General features: G+C 38.0%; 1 protein-coding gene across 4 annotated transcripts; it reads left to right on the forward strand.

The window, feature by feature from the left end:
• Nucleotides 1-5,172: 5,172 nt before the first annotated feature.
• Nucleotides 5,173-25,608, forward strand: myo19 (myosin XIX). Of its 4 annotated transcripts, XM_028466195.1 has the most exons (24): nucleotides 5,173-5,388; nucleotides 7,749-7,896; nucleotides 8,511-8,659; nucleotides 9,361-9,474; nucleotides 11,796-11,928; nucleotides 12,010-12,079; nucleotides 12,161-12,263; nucleotides 12,359-12,455; nucleotides 12,992-13,068; nucleotides 13,313-13,403; nucleotides 13,710-13,875; nucleotides 14,068-14,141; nucleotides 14,215-14,336; nucleotides 14,443-14,556; nucleotides 16,121-16,297; nucleotides 16,380-16,514; nucleotides 16,603-16,710; nucleotides 17,892-17,962; nucleotides 18,048-18,121; nucleotides 21,786-21,925; nucleotides 22,005-22,134; nucleotides 22,785-22,870; nucleotides 22,950-23,273; nucleotides 24,442-25,608. In XM_028466195.1, the coding sequence occupies exons 1-24, from the start codon at nucleotides 5,341-5,343 to the stop codon at nucleotides 24,550-24,552; spliced, it is 2,862 nt and encodes a 953-aa protein (XP_028321996.1). In that variant the 5' UTR covers nucleotides 5,173-5,340; the 3' UTR covers nucleotides 24,553-25,608. The 4 variants fall into 4 exon arrangements, with proteins under 4 accessions (XP_028321996.1, XP_028321997.1, XP_028321998.1 ...); XM_028466196.1 differs by lacking the exons at nucleotides 22,005-22,134; nucleotides 22,785-22,870; nucleotides 22,950-23,273; nucleotides 24,442-25,608 and adding an exon at nucleotides 18,206-18,320 and having other exon boundaries at nucleotides 21,786-21,920; XM_028466197.1 differs by lacking the exons at nucleotides 22,005-22,134; nucleotides 22,785-22,870; nucleotides 22,950-23,273; nucleotides 24,442-25,608 and adding an exon at nucleotides 18,206-18,349 and having other exon boundaries at nucleotides 21,786-21,876.
• Nucleotides 25,609-25,664: the final 56 nt, after the last annotated feature.

A 25,664-nucleotide genomic window follows, 5' to 3' on the forward strand; every position in this document is an offset into this window, starting at 1 on the left:
AGTAAAAAAAAAAAAAAGAAAAAAAGTTCCCCCTAAAAATTGGGAACCACTGACTTTATGTTACATATAATGTAGCCCTACAGTGAATTTTGTCTCTGAATTTTACCTATTCTGTTGAGGAATAATATATAATAATCTCTCACTATGGGTTGTCTTACGTTGGCTATTGTGTAATTTGTGGCAATGCATGGAGGCTCCTGACCCCTGGTCCATTTATATTTCAGTTTCCAATTTTTATTGTATCCCGAACTTAGGCTCTATAGTACAATCATACAGCTTGTTTTTGGGCTTCACTCTCAAAGTTACTAATCTTGTACACTTGTTTATGATGAATTAAATGTGTGGCTGTATTATTTTTTCATTTCAGATGTGATTGATCCACTGAAGCAGAGGATGAATGCTGTAACCATCACTGCTGTGGTACACATGGACCAAAGTTTCCTCTCAGCCTGTTGTTAATATAAATAAAACACTTTCTCATCTGCTTTGTTTCAGTTCATTTGGGGCCAACATTGTTGAATTGATTGATCGTCAACATTTGACACTACACAGATATACAGTATGTATGAATAACATGCTTCAAGTAGAGAAAATAAGACACAAGAGTATTAAGGAAATTAGTGTTTTTTTGTTTTTTTAACGTAATATCTTTATGTAAGTCAAACATTGTTTTGTGTTGTACATTTGAGTGACATATATAACATTCTGTCAACTGGACCTTCCATGCTGTGGTTGTTGGGGGGGTTCATGTTTGTACAGACTGGTAAAGAGGGCTGATCTGTGGTGGGCACAGAGCTGGACTCTCTGGTGGCAGAATGACAGATCCTGGAGAAGACTCCATCCATCCTGGAGAAGACAAAGCCCCCACTGCACTGGACCATGATCACACAGAACAGCTGTTTAGTCTCTGAGCTGCACAACAAACACTCAGGAAGTGTTTTTTTTTTTTTTTTTTTATCCCCCTGGACATAAAACTTATACTGATCAATGTTTGACAGAGGGACGTAACATTACTAGTGGTGTTACTTTGAGGGTCAGTAACTATCAAGGCTATTGTCTGCATCTGTAGGGACGAGGAAACGCTGAAAAACTCTAATAGAACCATTTTCAAGTCCATGTACATCCATCGTATGAATGTAGTGTGTGAGTGAGTGTTGGTGGTGGTCACAGGGACCGATGGTTCACTATGGCACCACTTCTGTCAGTCTGTCAATGTAAAGTGCTTTGAGTGTTTATGAAAAGCACTAAAAATCTAATGCATTAATATTATTATTATCCATGAAGTTGCACATGGTATTGTAGTTGGTTGCTAAGGAATTCAACCAGGATTTCAAACTATGCTTAAGACGACTGTGTCCTCTAGAACTAAAGTATCCTCTTTACCTGTCCGTCACTAATGTGAAAGTTGTGCCGACTGCAAATACTTAATATCTTGATATTTTAACTATAAAAGTAAAAATTAAACGGAAGAATATCCAGCACTGTAGATACGCCATTGTGATGAACTCTGACCCAGAACCAGTCTCTGCGTTTAAAAAAAATTACGAGATAATCCCCACAGAAAAAAATAATTTTGATTCGGAAAACGGATTTTAAAAAAAAATAATTAATTCGGGAAACATTTAAAAAATAATAATTCGGAAAATGGATTAACAAAAAAAAGGTTGCCCACTCTCAACTTTGCTTTTTGCAATATTCGTTGAACTTCTCGCAGCAGCTGTACGTCAAAACTCTATTATTAAAGGAATCCACTCATCCATCTCAGAACACAAAATGTATCTTTATGCGAATGATATATTACTCTATTTGGAAGAACCCCAATCCTCATTAGAAGAAGTCTTTAATCTAATAAACAGCTTCTCTAAACTATCAGACTATTCCATTAACTGGTCAAAATCATCAATCCACCCTTTAACAAAAAATTCATGGAACCCAATAAGCCAAAACCCACAATACCCCTCCCCCACAAATACAATTAAATATCTTGGCTTAAATATATCACCAAACTTAAGTGAATTAATTAAACTGAACCTGGATCCGCTGTTGGATAAAGTCAGATGATCTGCGAAGAACAATCTCCCCATCTCACTCCTTGGCAGAATAGCCTCAGTTAAAATTAAAATCTTACCTAAAATAAACTATCTGTTCTCTATGATCCTGCTGAAACCACCAACACAATGGTTCCAAAGATTAGATTCTGCAATTACAAAATTCTATGCGAGGAATAAAAAACCTAAAATAAGTCTTTCAACCCTCCAAAAAAATAAAAGCGAGGGTGGTTTAGAAGCCCCTAATTTCATGCATTATTACTTAGCATACCAAATATTATACTTAACAGAATGGCTAAAACCAAAAGAATACTACAACACCTGGCTAGAAATAGAACAGCTAGACTGCAAACATATTAAACTCTCTGATCTCCCTTTTATCACTACGACCCTCAAATCACAACTGTTTAAAAATCCCACTGATTGCCTTCACCCTGACTGCGTGGTGGAAAGCTTTGGACATTACGAATATTCAATTAAAAACTAGCATGTTGTCTCCAATCTGGCACAACCCCAACTTTAGAATTAAAAAAAACACTGCTCTATCTGAAGACATGGGAAGAAAGTGGAATCACTCATCTCCTCTTTGAAAATAACAAGCTCATGACATGTAACAATCTAACCCAAACATTCAATATGAATTAAAGTATTTTTTTTTTAACAGTACTTACAAGTAACAGAAACAATCAAGAAAAACACTTTTGTAGATCCAATTACCTTACAACCTCCAGAACTGGCCATATATATGAAGAAAATATCAACAAAATAAATAAAAAAGCTCTCAAAAATATACAGAGCACTTTCGAACACTAACTCTAATCACTTACCAATCGCTAAATGGGAGGCTGAACTTTCAATCACCACGAACACCGATTTCTGAACAGAAAGTTGTTGTAATACTTTTAAGATGACAAGAAACAAAAACCTACAGCTAATTCAATACAAAGTCCTCCACAGATCCCACATTACCTAACAGAAAATGGATAAAATGGGCTTCTCCCCAACAGACATCTGCTCTCAGTGCACCCAGGGAACTATTGATTTTTATTTACATGCCTTATGGCTCTGTTCCCCAGTTCAACAGTTTTGGTCTCTAATTATTAAAAAACTGCCCTCCATTTTGGACTGCAGGATTCCTCTCTCTCCAGATCTATGTCTGACAGGAGACCTGACGAAGCTTGATCTTCCAGTAAACCAATCACAATCCATCAATCCACATTCCATAGCAAAAAAAAAAAACAATATTAGTGAATTGGAAAGATAAAAAATCCTTAAACATAAACCAATGGCATAATCTCCCCATAGAATATTTTTCCATGGAAAATATGTCAGCTCTCATGTCGGTGGGGGGCCTTGGGGTTGGGGGTTGGGGGTGGTAGCGGAGTGCGCCGGCTCCTTGGCTTCTAGGTGCTTTCTTGGGTGTGTATGTGGGGGCGGTGGCTGCCTCTCGGCTTGGGGGGGGGGGGGGGGGGGGGTTGCCTGGGCTCCCTGGCCCCCACTCTTTCTGCTATTCTGGCTGCGTCCTTGAGTCCGGGACAGCGCTTGGGTTTATAGTGGCAGTATCTTGCACATACATCGGTCTACAATGCACTAGCATGCCTTGGACTGTGGGATAAAACTTGTAGTGGGCTTAACTTAATGGGCGACCGTGGCTCAGGTGGTAGTGGGTCGTCTTCTGATCGAGAGGTTGGGGGTTCGATCCCAGTACCTGACTATGTGTCGAAGTGTCCTTGGGCAAGACACTGAACCCTAAGTTGCTCCCAGTGGTCGACTAGCGCCTTGCATGGCAGTCCTGTCCCACTGGTGTGTGAATGTGAGAGTGAATGGGTGAATGCGCTGATATGTAAAGCGCTTTGAGACTGCTTCAGTGTGGTGATAAAGCGCTATATAAAATCAAGTCCATTTACCATTTAACTTTAGACACGTTGATCCCAAATACCTGTTTCAGGTATTACCATTCACACCTTGCCTCTGCCCACAGCCACCACCATTATAGTTAAGCCTCACGTGTACAACTTCACATCTCACTCTCACTATACAGTAATCAACTCCACCCCACCCTTCCATTTCTCTACCTTGAATCGCTCTTCCCTGCTCTCTTCCCCCCCCCTCCCACCTCCCCCCCACCTCCTCACCTAGGTGTTACACTGCCCTCTCTTTTTATATTCTTCCTTTAATAAAGTGTTTCTTACCCTTCCTTAGGGAGGGCTGGTGATGGTCACATTTATGCAATAAAATAATGCAATTTATTTAATTGCAATAACAAAAAAATGCATTGCTGTTAAAAAAAAAAAGATTTCACTTCTTGTAGTGTTGACCTTTGACAGCATGTGCAGACATAAAAAAAAAAAAAAAATCCGGAAAATGGACTAAAAACAAAATTTAATTCGGAAGACGGATTATATAAATATAATAATTCGGAAAACGATTTTTTTTTAACTGACTACAATGCTCCATCGTAATTTGACACAAGAGGCAACATTTTTCCAATTTAAATGGATTTTGGTATATGACTGAATCAATGAAAACAAATGAGCTTAAACAACAAAATTGTTTATTTACAATATATATATTTATTTGTTAATTCAAAAAAATAATAATAATATTATTAACGCACAAAGCACAACAACAAGGGCGATATGGCCTAAAAAAATAAAATATCTGATTTTATTTTATCAAACGTAACAGAATGTAACCCTGGAATGTAATCCTGGAATTAAAGAGCCTGCTATTTTTTTGTCTAAATTTTTTTTTTTCAAATAATGTCATTTTTCAAACTATGTCACATGGCAGGAACTTGCAGAGGGTTAGGTTTAGGAGTCACGCGACCGAAACTGGCCAATGACTGACCTATCACGTGACTTAAATTGGGGCGCTGCGTATGGATAGAATTTTGGTTTATTGATATGGTAAACGTACGGATAGCCACTGCCTTTTTAGTTAATTTCCCCCGGTTTTGTCCACCCCCCCCCTTAATTTTATGTATCTTTCTATTTGATTTTGTTCGAAATGAATAATAAAAAAAAAAAAGTTAAAAAAATGTTCTTAATCTTTGCACGCTTGTGAAAGTGCTAATAAAGTTGTATATTTAAAAAAAAAAAAAAAAAAGAGGCGGCAGTGTGAGTGCACTTAGTTCATGGACTGTTTACGGCTGTCGGAAAACTAGCTCCGCATGGACAGGGAGTCGTCCTTGTGGAATCTTTGAGTTGCTGGTGGGCCGTAGAGCAAAGTAGTTTAGGTTTAATGTCTCCCAAAGTTTAGGTGTGACGGACTGAAATAACGGTGAAGGTAAATGAACTGTGCAGACGGCCGACGGAATGTCAGACATGGAGGAGCAGAGGTAAGTGAGAACAACTAGTTGTCTTGTGAATGCGCTTTTTTTCGGATCATCGTGTGTAAAACGTGTTTTTAAAGTAGTGCTACAACCATAAACTCTTTACCGATATGTTTGAATGGCCCGATCATACTGTGGTGACTTTTCCAGCGGTTTGAACAGCGTTTAGTGAAAGTTGATGTTTTTATTTAAGGTCAGGCACTGATGTTGGATGATCTCTGTCTCAGCTTTGACTCCTGATATTCTGTCAGGTTGAAGTCAGCACTAGGCACTCTTGGTCATCTTTGCTGTCAGGACTTGTTCACTATCACAAGAATAAATTATTCCTGAACTGTTCCATGTATACGGGAGCAAACAATTGTCAAATATCTCTCTATCCTTGCAGGAGTAACACTCAGGTTGTCAAGCAGTTTTAGTTGCTTTCTATGAATAAATGTGGCTAGGGTGAGTATTGGCAAGGATGTTGCAATACGATACGTATCATTATAGTTGGGTCACGATACGATATTATCGTGATATATTGCGATATTCTACCCAGTTAATATCAAAATTAAACGTAGAGATGAAAACTCAAGTTGCTGTATATGTTCATCAGGAGATGTTGTTCATTCAGAGGACAAAGTCAAAACTACTTGCTTCAAAACATCCTATTTATTATATAATTATTATAGAACCGGAAGTGAAGCGTTACACATTCCGCGATATCTTTAGCTTTGCAACACTCAGGAGTCGCTAAATCCTCCGAAAAGTCCGTGAGGAGGTTCTGTGCCCGACATCAGCTAAAGCGAAAAGGACACGTTTTGATGCACAGTTGGAAGCAGCGATCTTGTCGTACCACATAGCCGTTAGCGTCGGATGAGAGTACACTTCCCGGTCACGTACTTTGGCAAATCGGTAATGGAGAAAACAAAAAAAAGGTGTTCGTTTTCCGTTTTTCGTTTTCTGTACCGACGCAAAAGAGCTTGAATTTGAAAAAAAAAAAAAAAAGCATTTATTGTTTTTTCATTTTGGTTTTGGAAACAAATATCAAATAATGATTTTTTTTTTGTGGATGTGTGTTTTCAACTGCTGGAGAACTACTGGCCATGTCAATCCATGTATCATTCATTCATTTGTGTTTCATTATGTAACAAAAACATGAAGAACGAATGATACACGGATTCACATGCCCAGTAGTTCTCCAGCAGTTGAAAACACACGTCCATAAAAATGTAAAAAATACAACAAAAAAAGTTGATTGTAGAATATATATATATATATATATATATATTTTAAAATGATTTAAAAAAAAAAAAAATTAAATCGATTTAAAATCAGCACCCAAAAAATCGCGATATCGTGAAATCGATTTTTTTTTTCCACACCCCTAAATGTGGCTATGAAATTACACATTATAATGTGGATCAATACCATTTTTTGAGTGTGCTTGTAAGGTTTTTCAGCTGAGTGCTTTAGTTGTTTAAAACATGGATTATTTAAAACTATGGTGTCAAACTGTTTTTAGTTCAGAGGCCAAATACGTACAAGTTTGTTCTCAAATGGGCTGCAGAGGAGGGGAATCAAACAATTTCAACATTAGTGCTACTTTCCATTTCCATGTATAAATGATGTAAAAGTATGTAGTCTATAAGGCACTGACAATACCCAAGCAATAGCTGACAGATAGTGACTATATTTATTAAATGTGGGGAAAATTTGCCAAATAATTTGAAAATTGAGCAGGATTTTTAAAAAAAATCAGTTTCTTTCAACAATTTGAGAGTAAAACTCCACTTGAATAATTGTAAAGTTCTACTTCCAAATAAAACTGTTGAAATGTTATTTTGCAAAATATTTATGTTTAGGGATTTTATAATTTCTTATTTTCATTAAATAATTCCTAAAATTTTCTATTTTTGAAATATTGCGATAAGTTCCCAGGCTTAAGTTGCCGTGGAAATTTGCCAGATATTTTACAGCACCTTTACTGAGATATCCACAACAAAATTATTTGGTAATTTACACTGTTTTCGTAGCCATTTTTACCCTCCCCTGTGGGCCGATTTGGAGGTTTAAAAGGGCCGGATTTGGTTCCCGGGCCTTGAGTTTGACACTTGTGGATTAATTGGACTACAGGATGGATTTCAGGCTACCTACTGTTAGAACTGCACAGATTAGGCTGCTGTCAGAGCTCCAGACTAAACAGTCCGACTTGTGTGATTACGGTTAAGTGACGACTCCACACAATGTGATTATATCTGGCTTAATCTTCACTGACTCAACTATGGTTGCTGTTATTTATGGTAAACAGTGATGAGAGATGCCTCCTTGGCTGTGGAAACATTGAACTCTTTTTTTTTTATCATCATCCTGCTTCCCTCTCTAAGGCGATGGGACTCAACCACCACGTCCGAGGCTCTCAGATGTCCCAAAGCGACTCTGTGGACGAGGACGTTCAGGCCTTTCTTCCTGATCAGGACCAGCTCCACACTTATGATGATCTCACCAAAGTCAACCCAGTAACTCCAACCACAGGTAACACATAGATTATAATTTCTTTAGACATTGATTCTTAAATATAAAAACTTAATTTGGGCTCACGAGACAAATGACAAACATTTCTAATCTTATGTCAGCAGGTGAATTTTGTCTAAATATTAGATTATATTAATGCAAAGGTTTTCCAATGTTTTAAAAACTATATGAAGGGGTTCAATATATAATGTTACAAATAATAGGAATTCAAGTATTGGTATGGTAAGCAGGACGGGGGGTTATTGAGCGATCTTGTTAAATTTACTCCAGTGTTTTGTGTGATACTAAATGGCACAGGATGGAATATTTCCTGCTATCCAAACATGTTTTGAATACAAAGCTGTGGGTATACTGGTACTTCAGGAACTGAGATGTTGTTGGGTCATATAGGGTTATTTTTCTAACTTCTCTGTAAGACAGTATTGTAATTGTATATATTTAGTGTTTATTATCAGTTAGTTAACCATTAAACTATATCATAAATGATTTGGTGGTTGGTACTGGTAGACCAGTTGCTTTACCTCTCCTGTTATTGGTTGCAGTTTTTTGAAACTCGTGCACGCCCTCATTTTCCTGTTGGCTTTATGATGGTATTTATCCTTTTTTTCTGTCAGTGTTGAAATGCTTGCAGGCCAGATACAGGATGAAGGTCTTCTATACCCATGCTGGCTGCACTTTGGTGGCTCTGAACCCCTTCCAGTCCATTCCAGACCTTTACTCTTTGGATGTGATGAAAGAATATCACTGTGCTCCTCAGCCTCAGGTAATCCTAACACAGCCGTCTGTCATTGTTATTCAGCTTATTCCTCAACTTTCAAAACAAAACAAAAACTATTATATTTAGTTTATCATAAAGCGAAGAAAAACGTGTATTTACAAAACTATGTTGCATTTAGATGTTATTATCCCCGCCACAGAGTGTGGAAATGCGTCTGTCCGTCCGTGTTAAAGGGAACAGCTTTTCTCAGAAACCGTTTAAGATAGGATAACTAAATGCGGTGTGTGGCTTTAGGGGATCAATACCTTTATGGTGTTCGAAAATCAGAAGTGCACAAATATTTTTTCTGGACTTTTTGCCCATGTGCAGTTTTTTTTACTCTTAGATGTATTTTCAAAGGGGACAGTTTTTCTTAGTTGACAACTGTCTTCTTGTTTAGAAAGTGTATACACCATTTATTCATTTGTGGTTTTTATTTTATTTCAAATGGTTTTTGTTGTTTTTTAAGGATTGTGTGGATAAGTGGTTTCAGTATCTCTACTGAGTTTTTTTCTTTAAGAACGATGAATGATAAAGATTGGAAGATTTTCCTGGTTTAACTTTGCTGTCATGTACATCATAATTATTCTCTTTGCTAAACCCTACTTTTAACTTTCATTTAAAACACGCTATGGGCATTACAAAATCTGCCCACAGTTGAAGACTACTGCATCACATCATAATTATGGTTCTTCATTTATCAACAGGAATTCAAACCACACATCTTTATTGTGGCAGAGAAAGCCTACAGGAATGTTAGGAGTCAGCTCGAGCCTGTGGACCAGTCCTTGGTGGTCAGTGGGGAGAGTGGAGCAGGAAAGGTAAAGCAGCACGCTTCAGGCAGTGTGTCATCACACTGATTATATCAATTTCTTGACCTTTAAATAAAATAAATTCTGCTGATTTTGCGAGGCTACTGAACAGCCTACGTCGTAATCAATACGCTTATTTGGTACTTACTGATTGGATCATTGAAACAAATCGAAAAGTTCATGCTAAAATCCATTAATGTTTGCATAAAGTATTATTACTGTTCCTTCTACTGGTCATTAATCCACTAAAAATCACATTTTAAAACAAAAATGACACATTCTTAAATCTCTTCTTGGTGAATGTGGATTATATCAACATTTAAATCCTCATGTTTATACAAAAACATCTTTATTTAAAGAAAAAATAGGATTCAACTAGGGCTGGGCGATATATCGAATATACTCGATATATCGCAGCTTGTAGTCTGTGCGGTGTTGAAAATGACCATACCGTTAAACTCGCGGACTTTTTTTTTTTTTTTTTTTTTTTTGAAATGTCATCTTAATGACAACATGCACAAAAGGGCACTATTTGTTTTAAAATATTGTAGTGGCATTATGTACAAAAAGTCCACTTTAATTTTGTGTTTTGAAATGCCATGTGAGTTGCATCCTGCACTAATGTCTTGTTTTGAAATGTCTCTGTGACAATTTTGCACAGAACGTGCACTTTCTGTTGACAATTTTATGTTTGAGCCACTCACTGTTTAATAAATACAGTTATGTCAACTTTGACTTAGTTGTGATATCCCCTTTTTTGCATGAAAGTTTAAAATTGGCATATATTAATGCAGTATGATCAAGAATGTTTTAATGTAGACATATAGAAACATCATACTGGTGTGATTTTGTGCATCAAAGTGTTAATTCAAGGGTAATGCAAAATATCGAGATATATATCGTGTATCGTGACATGGCCTAAAAATATCGTGGTATTTATAAAAGGCCATATCGCCCAGCCCTAGATTCAACCATTTATATCACCTTTTATATTCCTTCTTTATTTGTTTATTTGGAAGGGACAATTCATATTAAGATGAATGTACAAGTATGTAAAAACACTGGATTAAGCCCTTCAGTTATTTACCCCCCCACATTTAATTGTTGAATTTGAGCATAAAAACATATAGATATAATTTTGGGCTGGGGGAGGAACACTGACTCCCTCTACAGGAAGGGCCAAAGCCGCCTCTATTTTCTGAGAAGGCTGAGGTCGTTTGATGAGTCAGTGATGGTGAGTGTGATCCTCTACACTATTGTTTGCTGGGGGAGCAGACTGAGGGTCGCAGATGCCAACAGACTCAACAAACTCATCCGCAGGGCCAGTGACGTTGTGGGGATTAAGATAGACTCTGGTGACAGAGGAGGACCCTGTCCAAGGTGAAGGCCATCTTGGTCAATGAGTCCCACCCACCCCATGATGTGCTGGTCAGTCATAGAAGCACCTTCAGCACCAGGCTGATCCAACCACGGTGCTCCACAGAACGCCACAGGAAATCATTCCTGCCTGTGGCAATCAAACTGTATAATTCATCACTGTAACCTCACAGCTTGATTGTTGTAAATCTCTGTATCATATTTGTGTTATTTTTTGTAAATATTTGTATGTAATTTGTATTATTTTTATTATTAATAATTATTTTTTTCTACTGTAATGTGTGTGTATCTGATCCATATTTTTTAACAGTCTTTTACTTAATTATACACTTATTTAATGTTTATTCTTCTTTTGTTTTTGTTAAACGTTTTATTTATTTATTTGTGATTTTTTATTTTTTTTTAAGTGGCTGTAACGTAAGCAATTTCCACCTGGGATTAATAAAGGAATTCTGATTTTATAGGGCCCTAGTGTAGTTGTTGTTAGCGCTCACTCATTGCAGCGCATACAAGCTTGTGTCCTGTAACAATCTCTGATTGGCCAGCAGCGCAGGATGGTGGTTCTCGTCAATTATGATTGGTGAACATACAGTATATATCACTCAAATGATGGAGATGGAAAGAAAACCTCAGCATCAGAGATTAGGTTATTGCTGTAGTGAAAACCTCAAGATAGATGCGATTAAGGTTAATCGTTCGGCATTAATGCCAACCGATCCTCTTGTGTCATCTGTGTGTATGTGTGAGTGCGTGTTGAACATGGAAGTTCTGACGTCTGCTCTGTGAGAAAGCGTTCTTAGCTGAAGGGCACTTTTGAGATTGTAACCTAATGCAGATAATACAATGATCTGACAATCATAGGCTGACTCATGTGTATCTAAGGCTAAGCAAAAAAGGTCAGAGCACAAACCCATCAAATATATATATATTATTTTTTTTCCCCATTTTTGTAGACATGGACATCTCGGTGCCTGATGAAGTACTATGCCACTGTGGCGGCCTCCTCCTCAGTGCTCAAAAGTCAGAACACAGTGAAAAGGATAGAAAGGAGAGTGCTGGACTCCAACTCACTCATGGAGCCTTTTGGTAAGATGGCTGATCACAGCGACTCATTAATTTTAAAAACTACTACAACACATACTCATTACCTGTACACCTTCTATGCAGGTAACGCCTGCACATTACGAAACCACAACAGCAGTCGCTTTGGAAAATACATCCAGCTGCAGCTAGACAGGTACCCTCAGCCCTTCATCATCCTCAGCTCACATGGCTTCTGATTAGCTCCCAGCGTGCCTAACATGAAATTGACTTGAAGGTGTCAGCTGCTAGTCGGAGCGTCTGTGCAGACATATTTGCTAGAGAAGACCAGAGTTAGCTGCCAACCAGCCAATGAGAGGAACTTCCACATTTTTTATCAGGTGACCCATCAAGCGAGTACTTGTTCTAACATGCTAAGGACTTAGGAGCTAGTGTTGTCACAAAGACTGGATAGTGAGAGGTTATTGTGTTGCAGATGTGGAACGGGGGCACAGATGAGCAGAAAAAACAGTGGATGATGTCACATGACCAGTGTTTCAAGTGGCTGCCAAACTCTGAGGTTTTAATAGAAGGTTGGTGTGGCTCTGTTCTTCATTTTATTGGGAGCCACAAACCTATTGTTGTCCTGCATGTTCTTCTTCTTCTGAGGAAATCCTACTTTCCAAGCGCGAACAATCACCATGTTTTACTCAAAGATCCAGTCCTTAACAATACACAGATTTGGAATGTAACAAAAATTGAGCCTACAGTGCATCAAAATGTTAACCAGTGATGTAAAGATATACTTGTTAAATACATTTTCAATGTTCATTAAGAATTCTATTTTAAAAACTTGTATTTATTTATTTATTTTTAAAATTTTATTTACATCATTTCGAATTTTGATTTTAAGAACCATTGGGGTTAATGCAATAATGGCATTTTTAAACATCAGTTTTTGTCTTATTACCAACATTTCCATGCTACCTAGATGCAATATGTGTATTTTTTAGTTTTTGACAGCCGTTTGAAATCTGCCTTTACATGCTAACAGCTGCCATCTTGTTTTGCTTAAAATGACCTGGCCCCAACCATTGCTGCAGCAGCTATATTTTTTATTGCCTCACAGAAGACTGTTTTCAAGATACTGTTGAGGCAATGGATCATCTGGGCATCAATGCAGAAAAACAACAGCAAATATTCAGGGTGAGGTTCTTGCTTATTCAACATGAAGTGGAATCATAGTAGAATGTAATATTAATTTATGCTCTAACCTTAGTGTTTTTATTGACCACACAACAATTCTTTGAATAATGAGCTCATGTCATGTGAGCTTTGATCAATTTAAAAAAAAAACAGTTGTATGCATAGTTAAATCAGCCATTACCTGTCAGCTTAAATGTCCGCTTTGCAAGCTGCTGATTTAATGACTTAATTTTGCGTCTTTCAGATATTAGCGGGGATTCTGCATCTCGGGAATCTTGGCTTTTCCTCTTCAGTAGATGAGTCCCAGCCTTGTAACCTTGATGAAAAGGCTAAAGGTACTGTATGATCTGGTGAGAGATTGACAATGCATCACCTACATGCACTGCCGTCACAATATTTGGCCTATTGTTTGTTTTTCATAGCATTTATTGACTAGTTAATTTTTATGATCGAATTTTTTTTTTTTCACTTTCTTGTAACCAAAACATAGAAATCATTTAAAGTATTGAGTTTGATTTCTTCCATTAAATTCCAAGGGATACGACACAAACTGTATAATACATGTTCCGAAAGTTGTTGCACCGGTAAATAAGAAATAAGCATGACATTTATTTGACAAACGCATGTTCTGTCTGTTTTAGGCTTTTTGCACAGAGCTGCAGAGCTGCTGTGTGTCTCTGCTGAAGATCTTCAGACCTGTTTAAGAGTTCAGACTTTAAGGGCGGGAAAGCAAAACATGCTGAAGCCGTGTTCCCAGGCACAGTGTATCGTGCGGAGAGACTGCCTGGCCAAGCTCATTTATGCCCAGTAAGTATGACAATAGGATTCTAAAGTGTCTGCAAGTATTTGGTCTGAGTGTTGGGTGTTAATGCTGCAGATTTTATGATATATAATCTAAGTGAAAGTGAAATATCTGTTCTACCAAACTCAATGTGAACCATCAGGACCTTGTGTTTATAGAAACTAATAAAAGACCGTTCTTTTTCTTTCTTCATGCAGATTGTTTGAGTGGCTGGTTATATTCATCAATAAAAGCATCTGTGCAGACAAATTCTCATGGTGTAACTTCATAGGTACGATCATCCATTCTTTTGACATCACAATGAACACTCGTCTAACTTCTAAACCGATCTCTGTGTCTTCCAGGAGTTCTTGATGTCTACGGCTTTGAGTGTTTTCACATCAATAATCTCGAGCAGCTTTGCATCAACTACGCTAATGAGAAGCTCCAGCAGCACTTTGTGGCCCATTACCTTAAAGCCCAGCAGGTAGACTGGGACCCTTTTAAGCAGTGCAACACTTCATAATATATTTTTCCTTGACTGTGTGAAAACTGATTCTTGGATTTTTAAAATGGACATTTGCTTCTCTCAGGAGGATTATGTGTCTGAGGGACTGGAATGGTCCTTCATCAAATACCAAGACAACCAGAGCTGTTTGGATCTCATAGAGGGAAGTCCTTTAAGTGTGTTTTCTCTTCTAAATGAGGTATTTCCTTATTGTTGACAATCATTATTGTTATATTTTACACACAACCAAATATAGTTAGGCACACAATTTCCACTCACAGAGCATTAAGTAAAGGATGAGGTTAAATAAATGTTACACAGTGGGTCTTATTTGAATGCTCAAAATGTGGAGAAGCAAAAGATTTGAACCAATTGTCGACTTGGGTAAGATTTGTGGCACTTCGGGCCTCATGCCTTAAAATTTATCATGTATTATCTCCTACTATTTTGGTAAAGAGAAAACATGACAGAAATCAACTCCGGACGCATCAAACATTTTTTAACCTCCAAATCTGCTCGTACCCAGGTGTGCTGAATGTTGAATCCCACTTGATTGTAAATTGGACATGCATAGCTGATTAGCATGTGTGACACCCACTAAACACCATATAAGGGCAAGTGTTGTGTGCAAACAGTCGACAACTGAGCGATGTCACCAAAAACAGCAAGTATACTGAACAAAAATATGAACACAACACTTGTGTTTTTGCTCCCATTTTTCATGAGCTGAAGTCAAAGATCTAAAACATTTTCTATATACACAGAACACCTATTTCTATCAAATATTGTTCACAAATGTGTCTAAATCTGGGTGAGTGAGCACTTCTCTTTTGCATGATAATCCTCTCCACCTCACAGGTGTGGCATATATGGATGCTGAATATACAGCATGATTATTGCACAGGTGTGCCTTAGGCTGGCCACAATAAAAGACCACCCTGAAATATGCAATTTTGCTTTATTGGGGGGGGTCTTTTTGTTCAGTGTAACAAAAAAAAGAACTTTAGCAGCAGTAGAATCAAAACACTTTTAAGTCAAATGAAACACCAGAAAAATGAGTCAGTACTGGTGTTACAGGAAGTTGGCACAATAACAATGGAGGGAGCATTGGGAAAAAATATCCACATGTTCCATTTATGTCCTGTTTGTATATTTGCTTTTCACCAACAGAGGTGTATAGCTAATTTCTTTACTACACTGCACAATGACAATAAACCATTCAAATTCTGATGCTGTGAAGGCTGTCAGCGCAGAACTTTTTATAATCGCAAGGTCTTTTTATCGTCTCGTCCCCACAAAATGCATCATCTGAGAGTGTTAATGCAACAGCTATTCAATGCTTTTAAAATTGAAATAGCTGTGTTAATTAAAATGAGAGCCATAATATGGTATGATTTAGTGGATTTTATAAAACCAGTAGAAACTCAGTGCATAGGCCACAGCAGAATCTGATCATCTGTGGCTTCTGCTTTGGCATTTGCAACCTCTGTTATTTTATAGAGCACTTAATTATATTACTTGAATATAGTTTAAACTTCTGTCTCAATGATATCAATAAACATGGAAATCAACTTTTTACATTCGTAACAATTTTGAAATTATTAAAATAGAAATAATGTGCCATCATCCATTTTGTGTGCGAGGTTTCTTAGCAGGTGGGCAATTATTTTCTTCTGGTAGGCATAAATACAGTATTGCGAATTGCTTTTGTTATGAATAAATGATTTCAAATTACTCTATGTTATTACGTGTGTGCTCTTCAGGAAAGTCGCCTCAATCGAGACTCTGATGCCAGAGCGCTAAAGGTGCGTCTGGAGAAGGAGCTCTGTGGTAACGCCAACATCAGCTGGCACAAATTCAGCCAAGTTCCACACTTCACTGTGGCTCATTATGCTGGCAAAGTCAGCTACCAGTTGGAAGGCATGGTAGAGAAAAACAAAGTAAGGGAGGGCACCTTAAAAACTAGATTAACGGTGTTTGTCCCGAGTCTCCCCTTTTCTTCAACTGCCTTCTGTGTTTTAGGACCCAGTGCCTCCAGAGCTCATCAGCCTGCTGCAGAAGTCAGACAACCAGCTGCTTCAACAAATGTTCAGCCAGCACCAAACTGAGAACTCCACTAAAGGGCTGAGTAAAGTCACTGTGGTCTCCAAATTCAAGGTAGTTTCCTAACAAATCCATAGATTCCTGCCAAACATCTAACATAAAAAAATCACTGCATTCGGATAATGTTAATGTCTTTATGTAGAACTCATTGGAGAGCCTGATGAAGATCCTCCATGCTACTACTCCTCACTATACTCGCTGCATTAAACCAAACCCTGAATGCAAGCCACTGATGTTCAAAAAGCAGGAGGTACATTTATTCTCTCACACAGAGTGGTCCTCATTTATCAACCTTGGGTGAAAATGGGTGCAAATCTGAGTCACACGACAGGACCAACGTGGGATTCATGAAACATTTGTGTCTGACTAATCACAGCATACAAATAATCGGGTGTTGATAAATTTGTTGCTGAATTCAATCATCATTAACTTGTTACGCCTTCTTGTTTCGGAGGCCCCGCCCACTGAGATCAAATAAGGAAAGAAGCTTTTCCAAGATGAAAATGGCATCCTCACATCTGAGGTGGAGTAAAACAAATGTGTGCTTTTTGAGACATGTGTAAACTGGAATTAAAGAAGCACATTTAAATGCTCTGTGGAAGAGGATCAGCTACTGAGCAGGTGACGTCTGCCCCCGTGTGCGCTGCAAGCAACTTCACAACAGAGATCCTGGAGACACACACGGTTATGACGTTTATATCGGCCTCAGTCCGCATGCTTTAGGCAATAAATATCACATTAAAATAAATTAACGATCAAAACGCTTTTAAAAAGCCTTCAAAATGACTAAATGTTGTCCCTTGCCTGTGTTTATTATGCCTTTAGCCAATTTCACCTATAATTCATCACATTACAGATCACAGCGCATTTGTAAAAGTTTAAGGAACTGTTTACAATAAAAAGTGAGAATGAGATCCTATTTCCTCCTTACAGGACCTCATTCTCCAAGACGGAGCGTGTGTGTGTGCGCACCTATGCACTCCTGCTCGGTAGCATAGTTTTTTAGTGGCGTTATTAGGTATTCCGTGAAAGGAAAAGTGGTATCAGTCGTGGGCTTTTTGAAATTCATTTTATTTTGTTTAATTTGTTTTAATAATCTGTTTTGATCTGTCCTGAATGCGTGTCTGCTTATGCTTTATTGACAGCTGAGGCTTGTTTAATAGTTTATTTTCAATCTCAGTCAGATTAGGCTCTGCTGAACCACAAATCCAAACACTCAGATTTGCGTACACGAGCTCAGACCTGATGTGAGATCTGATCGTATCATACGCTCACGTCAGAATCGATGAATCCCGAAGCTTGCTTGAATATTGTCGAACGCACGTCATACGCTCAGATCTGAGCGTATGAACTGTTGATAAATGACGGCCAGTGTGTTTCTGCTTGCACAAATGGCACAATTCCTATAGCTGTCCTTTGGTGTGGTGACAGGTGGTGGTGCAGTTGGAGGCCTGTGGCATCGTGGAGGCCATTCATATCAGTGCTGCTGGATTTCCAGTAAGGTAAAAACCAATGTTCACAGACTGGTATGAACTCACAGCTGAGGTTCTCCTGAATCCTGGTTGACGTGTTGTCTTTGTTGGACAGGATTTCCTTTAAGAGCTTTGTACAGTGTTATGGACTCATCACCAAGTATTCAAAGTCAGGGAGTGTTCGTGTTGGTAAGTACAGCTTGTTAAAGCGATTTACAGCTGGTTATGGCACGTTAAATGGAGACAAATGATGATTGCATTTCCTTCCTTTAGGACTGCTGGGTTATTCCTCTATTCCTACATTTGCCCACTCTGTATCTATGGGCCTCATGTCTCTGCTCTTCTTTGGACTTTTCGGTGTGGTGTAGAAAAACAGGACTTATTAACAGTATGTGCAACTTCCTATAAACCTTTCAGGTAAATGCATGCAGAATCGCATGTGCCTGACCTGCATGCTTGTTCCATCTATTGTTCTTCACTATTTCTTTTTTTTTTTTTATAAACTTCTGAACTTTGCTTTTGCATGATCTTTGCCATGATTATAACATTGTAGGTTTTTGTGGATATTCTAACACTTGGTTGAAATGTGTGGTGTTCGACTTTGTTTCTGCACCCAAAATTGATCCCAATAGAGTAGTCAGAACAAAAGTAAGGAGATGATGTTCATGTTTCAAGTAATCTGTGCAACTAAACATTGTATGACATCCCTCATTGCTCCACAGTTTAAAAAATTGATACTGTCACATCACACAGGCTGCACCGGTCCAACATGCCACCAGTGTGATGATGTGAAAGATAGACCTAATGGAGAACATACCCTTAGTGAAAAATTAACCCTTAAAGAGAAGACTGAATAAACCCAGTGGATCTATGTGTTGCAGGCTGCAGCAGCATGCATAAATACTGTGATTATTTCATTAGCTCCATAATAACATGTTGATGTCAGGACAGTTGCTTAAAGAGATGCTCACAGACAGCTCAACTGAAAGAGTGTTGTATGTAAACTTTACTAGTGGAAATGAGAGGTGATTTTGAAGCTGCATATGTAACAAGTGCACTCGGAAAGCGCAAACTTTTTACCAGATATTCACTGTTACCTGGATCAGTGATCCTGATCATGGTACTGTGATCATTCACACGTTAAGGGCTTGGCAGAAATGTCTATCCTCAATAATATGAGACGGGTTGCTAAGTATAATCTGTATGGGAAGCCTCTTTTCTTTTTTTTTATTTTTTTTTTTATATATGTGTATATGAAAAACACCACACAGAATGATCGGCAGACAGACTTTTACTCTCCTGCGTTTGATAAAAATAATCTTGTATCATGTTGTCCACCTCACACTGATGGCAAAGGTATAATTTGTGTCGATGACGTTTTGTTAAAGAGTTATTGATGCTGGAAGTCTGAATCTGTGAATATCTGCCAACTTTACCGAACAGTGTTACGGTCCAAATAGTATCCAGATAATCTGGTGACTGGGTGGACTTTTACTCCCGGTCTGGACATAAAAAGAAGCAACGCATAAGTCACATTACTGGTGAATTAAAACATTATTAATACATAAATAAATCAAAACCCAAAAATGGATGTTATATAAAACATGCTCATGATATGTGGAACCAGAGGTGGTGTAAATCTACTGGTGCTCCTCGTTTCTTCTGATCAACATCTGTGTGTGTGTCGACTCATGTAAGAACATGAGTCTACAATGATTGAAAAAATTGCATAGTGCAACTTTCACTTTGTTCCATGCCTGCCTACTAACATTTATGCAAATGTTTAGCTTGATTGGTGAATATTTAGACGTCACTCAAAGAAATCATTTTTTTACAATGTGAAATTGCTTCCGGAATTAAAATTTTGACAATTGTTTTACTAAGTCAGAATAATCTATAACCCAAAGTCCATGTCCTAAAATGTATGTTTTCATAAATGTAATCAGAATTGAGTTCTAACTGAACATGGATAATTCAAGATGTAATTGTAATTGAAAAATGTAATTGACCCCAAAAATACAAAACAAAACTGCATATTCGCCCTCACACAGGGCTCGCATATGCGACCAAAATGGTCGCATATGCGAGTATATTTTCAGTGTGCCAGTGAAAATTTTAACTGGTCGCATCCGTACGAGTGTGTATGGATGACCTTATTTCGGACAGAGCGGCTGAGCGCTTCATCACGTCCCACAAAGTGCACCTCTCTCGCTCTCTCTCTCTCTCTCTCCGCGGTGAGGAGACGGTGTGCGCTCACGCAACTTGGCTGTGGGTAATGCAACGATGACTACTCCGAGTATAAACACCAATGTGCTCCTTTGGAGTGTGCGGGGTCCGCAAACGGAGCCAGGCATAACGAGCCCTTCACTAAGTGTGTGCTCACATTGAGAGCAGCAGTAAAAAGGAAGAACGTGCCGAGCGCAGCGATAGAGCGTACACACTCATCAGAATCAGGATGGAGGGACCAGAACTGATGGACTATGATGCCAGGCCAGATGTTCAGCTGTGGTTCTCTCAGAGCAGGGTTCTGCAACCTGCAGCTCTGGGGCCTAATGTGGTCCTTTGACTCTTTTGCAATGGCTCCCTATAGCTTTAAAAAAAACTATTGAAATGAAGTTATTTTTTTTACAGAGGCTATTAATGATTAATGACAAATAAAATCAAGATATAACAATTTGTTAACCTCAAATAAATCACGTTGTGCAATGACTCAGCACCTTCCTACTTCACCTCCTACAACATCTACAGACCATCAAGTTTCCTGCACCTGTGACTAACCTTAAGTTTTAAATTCCTGGTAAGATAATTAAACCAACAAAAACACTATTCTAAAAGAAAACAGATATTTTAAATGTGTGGGGACAGATTCATTTAACCACCAATGTGCAGGTTAAATATTAATGCTTTGTGTGTGGCAAGAAATGAGCAATTAGCATGTGTTGATCACATGATCATGTGTTATTAAAGTCAAGTTACTTTTGTAGCCTTTCAAATACATTAACTAAAAAAATATTCTTTATAAAACATTGTGTTCATGTAAACTGAGATGTGTAAGAATTTGAAGATGGAAGATACTGTTTTATTTATTGATGTCATTTTATTTTATTTTAAACTGTTTCCATTTACATGATCAATATAAATCAAATTAAATTAAACATTATTCTACATAATTTTAACTGTAGAGAATTTAATACACTGTATTGTCTTTATTGAGAAGGTATTTTTTTCAGCTCTAGGAGGACTTTAATCCAGGTGAGATGAGGTTAAATGGTTCCTTGTGTTGTAAAGGTTGCAGACCCCTGACCAGGGGAAGAGGGTTAGGAGACCCTCTGAATTTAATTTCATGGGGTGAAGCAATGCAGATGCTAAGTTGGTTATGCTACTGTTAACTTAATTCAAGTACAACATTTCTGCAAAATATATAAAAACAGAATACATGTAACCTGTTATGCTTTGCTGTTATTTACATTTTTTTGTTACGTCTTCTTTTAAAATTATATAAAATAAATGACCTGTTATTTCAGCCACTGCTTGTTGCAGAAAAACTTAATATTGTCACTAAAATCTGAAAACATTTTGCAAATATCTCAACTCATTGTCAATCTTTACTTCATACAAAACTACGATACACGAATGATGTCAACTATTCATCAGCATGCATGGCTATGCTGTACCCCCCCAACCCCCCGTTCAAAAAAAGGGTGTGACAAAATTCTGTGCCACCACTACAAAAGTTAGTGTAGAGCCCTGGCCCTCACAGGCTAACATGCAAACACAATGAGATGACTGTAGTGGTGTTATTGTACACACACAGTGTGGCGTTATCTCTCTGCTGGTTGTCTTTCTGTCTCAGATTTGGAGGTTGACGGTGCCACCACTCTGCAAAGTGAGGTGAAGAAGATCATTAGTGTGGTGTTACAGGAACACTTCTCAGAACCAAGTACTGCATTGGTGCACTGTGGAAACACTAAGGTTTTCCTCACCCAGATATTGGTCAGTCATTGATACAAAGTTTACAGTGTTTTTATCATGTTTTTGGTTGAGTCACTGACCCGTACATGTTTTCTCACAGCTCGAGTCACTAGAAAGTCAGCGGAAGAGGATTTTGTCCGGGTGTGCCTTCTCCATTCAGTGCTGCTGGAGGCGGTACCAGGAGCGCAGACGACGCACCCGACAGCAGTCCGCCTCTCTGATCCAAGCAGGTAGAGTCACATACGGTACTTTGGTTTTGTGGAGTCCCGATACTACTTTTTCAGTTCCAATACGATACTGATATTGCTTCCTTGAGTATTTACCAATATCGATTCGTTATCAGCACAAATCATACATACTTTTATTCTTTATTTTGTAGCGTGGAATGTTGAAAAAAAATTTGATTTAGTGATATTAGTCAAACAGAAAACAATAGTCAGCAACGGTAGGTATGAAAACAATGACTCATTTATTATTAACAAATTGGTTACACTGGTTATGTTTTAAACTGAAACGTAAGAATTTTATTTATTTACATTATTTAGAAGAAAGAAAAATAAAAACAATGTATATAATGTCTGAGATTTTAGTTGCAGGCTGATATACAGTACCTGTAGGCTGATAGTTTGTTTTTTTTTTGCTTTTGTTTTGCTGATATCGGATCAGGACACCATTAACCTTGGTTGTTTATTAAACTCAGCATTTGCATTGAAGTACCTCTGAGCAAGCATGATGTTACTAACACTTTGTTTTATTGCTTGTACTGTTGAGTTATTCTTTTTTTAATTGTTTGGACGATGAGAGTGAAATGATCGGAGCCTACTCCTTTACACACATACTTGGCCAAAGAAAGCTGCTTCTGATTGTCAACGTTTTGCAGCTGTGCGGTCCTGGTTAGTCAGAAAGAAGGTCCAGAGATGGATTAGAGCAGCTAGAGTCATCCAGAGCGCCTGGAGGCGGTGGCAGGTATGAGTTACTTACGTTTGCATGCATTTTCCTGCTTAATTGTTAATAATGCATAATTGTGTTTACTACTTGTGTAAAGGCGTTACTGAAGTCATTGGCTGATGCAGAACTGGATGATTCAATGGACTTAATGGAAGAGAGAGTCCCAGCGTTGGGCTCTGAGATCAGAGAACGGGGCTCCGTGCAGCTCTCCACCATCCATGAGCCCGTCACTGTCAGAGCATGGCCCATGGGCCTGGCTCTGGCCTCGGCTCCGCGCATCACTGTGTCGCTGACATCCACAGGTTTTCAGAAAATGTTATCTTTGTTGAACTGTCTGAACCTGATATCCAGGAAGGGAGAGTATAAAGCAGAGACCAATCAGTGCACGCGGGAGCTTGCCTCCATACGGGCGGAGCCACAGGTGAGCAAACGTCACTTTAAAAAAAACTTTAATCCATATATATTTCACACATAAGCAGCTGCACAAATAGACACTTACGTATGTGGACCACAGAACTAAATGGCAGTAATGATACAATTCATTTAGCAAAAAAGTAGATTTACTCTTTGTTTTGGTCATTGTTTCTGTAATAAATGCTCACCCTTATTCTAATGCTGGGGTTACACGAAGCCCCGAAACGTTACAAACGCCTGGAATTTATATTCATAAGTCGTGTCAGTGCCTCATATTTCAGTGGCAAATAGTTGTGCTCGGTCACAGACATCAGCGCAGATCATCACAATACGGTACGTGTGGCGAATGTTGCCAAATGGGTATAGACAGTATTTGGCTCCAAGCACAAGCCCAAATTCATACCATCATCAGATCTTGGACAGTTCACGTCGCTCCACAGTAGGGCTGCACAATTAATCAAATTTTAATCGTGATCATGATTTTTGGTTGCCGTGATTAAATTAATCTGATCGTCTGTAATATTTACATTTTAAAAACTGACCTTACACTCTGTAATAATGTATTTATTTTGTTAGCCTTTGGTACATTTTAAATTCTTGGGTACATTTTTTAAATGTTTATTTGTATAATTATTATTTAAAGCTTCATTTTGCACTGTAAACTGTACACATATTGTTTGTTTAACAGTAGTGTAATAGAAACAGATTTTTTCCCCTAACATGATAAATAATTGTGATTATAATCGTGATAACAATATTGATCAGAAATAATTAACCCTACTCCACAGTGCTCCATATTCCTCCATCAGGTCATCAGGCTGCTTTCAGCTGTTTTAGGCAGCAATGCATTGAAAACCTAGTGGACCACCGACTCTCCAGGACAACATTTGGACGCCCCTGATTTACATTCAAACATCAGAGCATGATATTTTGCCGCTAACACGTGCCATTTTTTTGTGAGGCAATCTGTCACATGTATAAATTCCTGGCCTTTATAATGGCTCTGTGTAACCCCAGCATAACATAAATACATGCAGTTGAGTAAATCACATGTATTATTGAAGGCTGGACAGTGTAGTGTTCAGTCTCCTGTATAAACACAGTTCCTTGTGTAATTATTAGGTGTTTTTTAAATTGCTACTATGACTAATTTGTTCATCCTTCATCTCACTCAGAGACCTGTAAGGCTGCATGTGCAGCGATCGCCACTTCTCTACGCAGACAGGCAGCCTGACCTAATGAGTGACAGAACAGGCTTCAATGAAATCCTACTGGACTCTGTCTAATACGGTCTTTGCTCATTTCGTGGATTCAGTTCAAGGATTTTCTCATTTTAAATTGCACAAACTGACACAAAAGGAACACACGTTTCTTTTGGTTATTGTTTTGATTTTATGCCTGTAAACACTGTTTATTTGTCGTATGTGTTTTAATTTTTTTTATTTTAAGGCCTAATGACAAGGGGGCAATAAGGATGCAGAGATTACATGGTTGAACATTCAACAGGTGATAACACTGACTCATGAGTCTTGTTTAGCTGCCTTCAGAAAACTAGTTGTTTTTTTTTTTATATATTCTGACCCTAAAATGTTCAACGGTACATCTTTTTGCTGTCTGATATGAAGAAAGAAGGGAATACATTTTTAACACAACAGTAATTGCCAAACTATTCCTGATAAGAGGTTGATCTTTAGATTCTGAATTTATGAGAGGAAATGCCATCCTTTAACTATTCTCTGGAAAACGGATGTGTGGCATATTTTCATTATTGATCAACACATTAAACGTGTAGGAGTGCCTTTTCTTACATCTAATTACAAGTTGGCGTCTTTCACGAGCAGATAATTGATCTGTGATTTTAAACCTTTCTTTGGAGCGTAAATGCACAGGGTGGTGCAGACTAGTGACTCCAGGTCAGCTTTGAAGTTATGTCAAATATGCCTGGGAAAATGTCAGACCCAGTATTGCACATTAACAGCCCAAACCTGCTTTTTCAGGATGAACAAAACCTGACAAGTCACTCATGAAACTGACCTCTACTTTTCTTTTGTTTGACAAAAGTTTTTGATGCTCGACTTAGATTATTAATAGGAAAATAAAATCTTGAACCAAAATGTTTATGCACTACAGTGTATGTGTGGGAGAATAAATGGGTATTGTTGGAATTGCCTTTATTTATGACTATATGAAACTATGCATGCTGTTATTAATCCATCATGTGACCTGCAGGGACAGAGTTTGGGCTTCATATATTTCCGACAGTTATTCAGTTGTGTCGAAGTTACTTTTACTGTACCAATGATTTAATCTGTCTTCAACAAATATTAAATATTCAAATAAATTCTGTTTTTGCTGTTTGTGACTACTTTAAATTGACTTTTTTTGGTAATGACTTGAA

Source organism: Gouania willdenowi, chromosome 14 (assembly GCF_900634775.1).
Source record: "Gouania willdenowi chromosome 14, fGouWil2.1, whole genome shotgun sequence".
NCBI classification, from domain to species: Eukaryota; Metazoa; Chordata; class Actinopteri; order Blenniiformes; family Gobiesocidae; genus Gouania; species Gouania willdenowi.

Excerpts from the sequence above, each read along its gene's own strand:
- myo19 (XM_028466195.1), top strand. The coding sequence starts at position 5,341 with ATGAACTGTGCAGACGGCCGACGGAATGTCAGACATGGAGGAGCAGAG. Across the intron at positions 9,475-11,795 it reads GGGAGAGTGGAGCAGGAAAG|ACATGGACATCTCGGTGCCT; the intron begins GTAAAGCAGCAC and ends CCATTTTTGTAG. Across the intron at positions 13,069-13,312 it reads AACAACAGCAAATATTCAGG|ATATTAGCGGGGATTCTGCA; the intron begins GTGAGGTTCTTG and ends TGCGTCTTTCAG.